Here is a 6,000-nt window from a genome sequence, read left to right on the forward strand (position 1 = left end):
AGCAGAGCGTTTCAGAAGGATTTTGTGTTAACATGGAGATAAACAGACAAAAATGTTTTTAAAAATTCCAAAGTATTTTGTTCAAAATAGTAAAAATTACAAGTCTGCCACCCATGTTTCCTATTTTCAGATCTAGAAAATAAGCCAAAAACAGGTTTTGCCCACAACTTTGAGGCAGGGATGATGTTATTAACGTCAGTCATTCCAGGGCAGCGGGCGAAAAGCGCACAGCTCAAAGGCTGCTGTTGGGGTGGTGAGAGCCAGCGTCATACCTGCCACATCACGGGCAATACACTCAAATGTCAGGTGCTTTACGCCAGACGTTTTAGCTCAATACAGTAACACTGTGATGCAGGAACCTTCCTCTTCCATACATGAGGAGGGAATTCATGTTAAAACGTCATTTTTTTCCCTATTAAGACCACTTTAGAGTTTGAGCGGAAATACCATAATTTCTCTTAACCGCGACGTNTCCTTTACTCAAGCAGGAGTTGAAAAGAACTCCCTTTTTTCCATTAAACTTACAGTTCAGGAGAGATCTCTGAGGTAATCCTGACGTAGTTGTTCTCAGATATGCTGAACTTGTGGAAGAGCACCCACTCTGGCATCTTCTTGGTGATGGAGTAACCGGACAGGGGGTGCAGCTGAGCAACCTGCTTGTGCGTCAGCATCAAGTAGTTCCCCGATCCGTCCACATCCCGAGCGATCTACGAGCAGAGCGTTTCAGAAGGATTTTGTGTTAACATGGAGATAAACAGACAAAAATGTTTTTAAAAATTCCAAAGTATTTTGTTCAAAATAGTAAAAATTACAAGTCTGCCACCCATGTTTCCTATTTTCAGATCTAGAAAATAAGCCAAAAACAGGTTTTGCCCACAACTTTGAGGCAGGGATGATGTTATTAACGTCAGTCATTCCAGGGCAGCGGGTGAAAAGCGCACAGCTCAAAGGCTGCTGTTGGGGTGGTGAGAGCCAGCGTCATACCTGCCACGTCACGGGCAATACACTCAAATGTCAGGTGCTTTACGCCAGACGTTTTAGCTCAATACAGTAACATTGTGATGCAGGAACCTTCCTCTTCCATACATGAGGAGGGAATTCATGTTAAAACGTCATTTTTTTCCCTATTAAGACCACTTTAGAGTTTGAGCGGAAATACCATAATTTCTCTTACCGCGATGTGAAGAATGTGCTTATTTCTGCAATGTGCTTTAATTTAGGGGAGCTGCATTAGGCAGCCGTCATTGGGGGGATGAAACAAATGAGACATTATCTGTATTTCCTTGTGTTGGGTATTAGTGTCACCGGTGAACGGTGAGATGAGGGACTGTATCCGATGCTCGGTCAAAGAGCACATTTTCCTAACTTCACTCTGTGATGAGAAAGGCCTTTGTCCTTTTGGACAAAGTGAACATACTCCAGCTTAGCCCTTCAGTTCCCTTGAGAGGAAGTATGTTTAAATACTAAATCTTTAGTAACATAGAAGGGTTTCCATTATTTAAAGTTAACACCAATAAAAGACTGCTAGGTGAGAGCTTCCTGACCGACTCTCCTGAACGTGTGAGATTTTGGAAAGGCCACACTGAAGGCCGCCATCCCCACTCTCACCTGCATGAAGTGACCCGACAGCAGAGCCTTCTTTATGTTCAGAGCGTTTTCCTTTGAGCCAAACGCCGGTTCTGCACAGGGAAGCTCGATTCGCTTGACGATTTCTAAGAGCTCGGCTCGGATAACGTCCGCCATCCTGAGAGCACAGCAGTTGAGGAAGTAATCATGACACCACTTTTCAACACAGTCTGGGAGGGAAGAAGAAGAAAAGATGATTTGTCATAAGCGGTAAGAGCCCAGGCCAGGAAGGGGGTGAGACCTTGGTGTCTTCCCGTGAGCGGGTGGGGGGAGGCTGCAGGGATGCGTGCTCGCTGGCAGGAGCTCCAGCGGCCATGGGGCTTCTGGAAGCGCACCCAGCTGTGGGAGCAGCGTGTTCCTAGTGCCGGCCAATGCATCACCTTCACTGGCAGCTCCGAAGGGCGGCACAGGAGGCTGTCTCCCCAGCACACCCGGACTCGTTCCTAGTGTGTGGGGCCGGAGTTGGTTGGTTTGGTTTGGTTCTGAAGGTCTGTATTCTCTATCTGCCTAGTAGTGACTGTGGCTGTTCGGGCAAGCACAAACCCCAGCTCTGACCCCAGGGCACTTAGAGATAGCAGTTCCTTTTTTCCCCTAACCCTGCAGGGTGGGAGCTGTGCTGTGCATGTCTCTGTGTCCCTGTGTCATCCGTGCCCACGCTAGCTCCCTGAGGGCTGGCCGGCCCAAGCGCTGGAGTTCCACACTCAACAGACACATGCACAGCAGCAAGCGTGGTCAGGGCCTCACATGCCATTCCACTCGAGTGACTGACAAGGCTAGAGAAGGGTGAAGAACAGNCCCACTCTCACCTGCATGAAGTGACCCGACAGCAGAGCCTTCTTTATGTTCAGAGCGTTTTCCTTTGAGCCAAACGCCGGTTCTGCACAGGGAAGCTCGATTCGCTTGACGATTTCTAAGAGCTCGGCTCGGATAACGTCCGCCATCCTGAGAGCACAGCAGTTGAGGAAGTAATCATGACACCATTTTTCAACACAGTCTGGGAGGGAAGAAGAAGAAATGATGATTTGTCATAAGCGGTAAGAGCCCAGGCCAGGAAGGGGGTGAGACCTCGGTGTCTTCCCGTGAGCGGGTGGGGGGAGGCTGCAGGGATGCGTGCTCGCTGGCAGGAGCTCCAGCGGCCATGGGGCTTCTGGAAGCGCACCCAGCTGTGGGAGCAGCGTGTTCCTAGTGCCGGCCAATGCATCACCTTCACTGGCAGCTCCGAAGGGCGGCACAGGAGGCTGTCTCCCCAGCACACCCGGACTCGTTCCTAGTGTGTGGGGCCGGAGTTGGTTGGTTTGGTTTGGTTTGGTTCTGAAGGTCTGTATTCTCTATCTGCCTAGTAGTGACTGTGGCTGTTCGGGCAAGCACAAACCCCAGCTCTGACCCCAGGGCACTTAGAGATAGCAGTTCCTTTTTTCCCCTAACCCTGCAGGGTGGGAGCTGTGCTGTGCATGTCTCTGTGTCCCTGTGTCATCTGTGCCCACGCTAGCTCCCTGAGGGCTGGCCGGCCCAAGCGCTGGAGTTCCACACTCAACAGACACACGCACAGCAGCAAGCGTGGTCAGGGCCTCACGTGCCATTCCACTCGAGTGACTGACAAGGCTAGAGAAGGGTGAAGAACAATTCGGCTTTCTTTGGGGAAGGAAAGGGGAAAAAAGTCAATTTCTCATCATCACACGCATTCACTTACGTTCACTGGTGGAATTCAGAGCTACGTCTTGGTAGGCCTTGTAAATGTTGATGAGGGTAAAGTGATCTCCTTCGGGATGTAAAAATGTCTTCCAACAAGTCAAGGCAGCCTCCTCAGCTCCGTGTGGCAGATTAGAGAAGCAGTTGGGAGCTTTAAGATGCGAAAGTCACAAGGTCAGCAAGACTGGAGACCTCTGACCTGAGCACAAGATGCAGAGGGAGGGGCTCCGCGCTGTGCGTGCAGAACCGCTCCTGTCTACTCTGAATACATGTTATTCCTGCTTGCTTAGAAATCCGAGAGATCTAGGGTGAGTTATCCTGTTTTGTCCGTTTATGTTTGTTTCTGTCAGGTAGAGTGAGTCCCCTGCTGGTACCACAGTCAGAGCAGGGGACCCCTGGGGACCGGAGCCTCTCAGAGGCCCAGCCACAGCTTCTGGCCTGTGCTGCCAGTAAAAGGATATATTAAAACACAGAAAGCAAAAAGAATGAAGGAGGTAGGAAATAAAAACAGACACGTAACTCTTTGGGGAAGAACACTTCTAGTGACACATTTTTCTTTCAATGTCTGATTAAGAAATTTACTGGATTTTGATTTTTTTCATACTAAGATAATTCGTCTTTCTACTTTTTAAATCTATTCAAGTATTTCATTATCACTTCAAAAGGTTAAGTGAATTGGTCAGTGTCTCTGTTAGGTTCTTCAATTTTTCAAAGGGATCTCACTTAAATCTAGACGGGGACAGACTGACAACACGGAAAAGCAGCGCTCCCAGGGGAGTACCTGTCACCATGGCAGCGATCGTCAGCATCTCCTCCACACAGTCAAATTCACAAGAGGCGAGGATAGACTTCGAGAGCTGGGGGTCAAGAGGAAACTCCGACATGATGATCCCAAACTCCGAGAGATTCCCGTCATTGTCCAGTGCTGCCAGGTAATCCAAGTCTTCCAGAGCCTGCATCAGACTTTCCGGGGCTAGCAGAGAAAAAAATCACCACCCGTCTCCTAGAACCGAGATGGAGTGACAAGTCCTGGACCACCCCCCCACATGAAACAACCAAATAGTGGGCAAAACCCGTGAAATGACAGTCTGCAAGACAAAGAACGTCAGGCAGTGAAGGACAGTGACTGCTGAGAGGGGGACGCTAACAAGGTGAGCGCCACGACCGCCCAGCGTAAGTGGAAGAGCTTCCCGGCTGCAGTCCCAGAAGGGGGCCCAGGTGGGGCCTGCTGGACTCCCTGAGCTACGAAGACAGTGCGGAGCGTCCAGGGAGGCTGAGGTGGCCAGAGCTCGCAGGTGGGACTACCTGACAGGACAGAACCACAGAGACAGGACTCGAAGATCATGAAAGGTCTCCTCAATTTGTCAGCAGAACACGCAGAAGAAACGACGTCGGGTCACAGAACCATCCAGAGGATTAGAGGGAAAGTGCTGGGTGCTCATGTGGGATCTAGGACACTGACCATTTCTACCCACCAGACTAGGAAATCGTGCAGTTCATGGGGCCCTGGGTGGGAGATGCAGACGGGAAGAACGGCCCCCACCCCACCCCACGTGCCCTCTCCAGTGCTCCCAAACGAATCCTAAAACCAGGACCTGAAAGGATCGTCCTGCAACCCAGGATAAAGGCCAAGAGTATTTATAGGAATACAAAATATCCAATACCCAAAAGAGCAAAATATACAATATCTAGCATCCAAAAAAAATTATGAGGCATGAAGAGCAGGAAAATATAGTCCCATAATAAAGAAATATTAATCAACTGAAACTGACCCAGAACCTGGAGAGGCGACAGAAACGGCAGGCAAGGATGTTCAAGGGTTACCTGCCAGTGCAAATAAGGGCAGAAGGCTGATTTTCTCCAGACCTGTATTTCTTCTTTAAGTTTACAGAACATCAGTAATGGTGTGGTGTTTATCATACACGCTTAATTCCCACCAAAAAAGATAACCCATTTATTCAAAGCAAGGTATTCTCCTTGCCCATGTGTTTTTCACCTGTCCGGCAGGTGGTACAGCAGTAAAGGCCAAAGCAGGAAACCACACGGTGTGAAGCTGCCGTGGTGTTCTACCCCAGACGCTGAAGCGTTTCCGAGCACCTCCCNATTCGGCTTTCTTTGGGGAAGGAAAGGGGAAAAAAGTCAATTTCTCATCATCACACGCATTCACTTACGTTCACTGGTGGAATTCAGAGCTACGTCTTGGTAGGCCTTGTAAATGTTGATGAGGGTAAAGTGATCTCCTTCGGGATGTAAAAATGTCTTCCAACAAGTCAAGGCAGCCTCCTCAGCTCCGTGTGGCAGATTAGAGAAGCAGTTGGGAGCTTTAAGATGCGAAAGTCACAAGGTCAGCAAGACTGGAGACCTCTGACCTGAGCACAAGATGCAGAGGGAGGGGCTCCGCGCTGTGCGTGCAGAACCGCTCCTGTCTACTCTGAATACATGTTATTCCTGCTTGCTTAGAAATCCGAGAGATCTAGGGTGAGTTATCCTGTTTTGTCCGTTTATGTTTGTTTCTGTCAGGTAGAGTGAGTCCCCTGCTGGTACCACAGTCAGAGCAGGGGACCCCTGGGGACCGGAGCCTCTCAGAGGCCCAGCCACAGCTTCTGGCCTGTGCTGCCAGTAAAAGGATATATTAAAACACAGAAAGCAAAAAGAATGAAGGAGGTAGGAAATAAAAACAGACAC

General features: G+C 49.4%; 1 protein-coding gene across 1 annotated transcript in view; it reads right to left on the reverse strand.

Annotated features, from left to right (window-relative positions):
* Positions 1 to 6,000, reverse strand: part of DHX32 (DEAH-box helicase 32 (putative)) — a 61,092-nt gene that overhangs the window by 1,963 nt on the left and 53,129 nt on the right. The window contains exon 10 of the mRNA XM_034663419.1: positions 526 to 707. Within this exon, the coding sequence (XP_034519310.1) occupies positions 526 to 707 (182 nt within the window). The remainder of the gene's footprint in view (positions 1 to 525; positions 708 to 6,000) is intronic.

Source organism: Ailuropoda melanoleuca, chromosome 6 (assembly GCF_002007445.2).
Source record: "Ailuropoda melanoleuca isolate Jingjing chromosome 6, ASM200744v2, whole genome shotgun sequence".
NCBI lineage: Eukaryota > Metazoa > Chordata > Mammalia > Carnivora > Ursidae > Ailuropoda > Ailuropoda melanoleuca.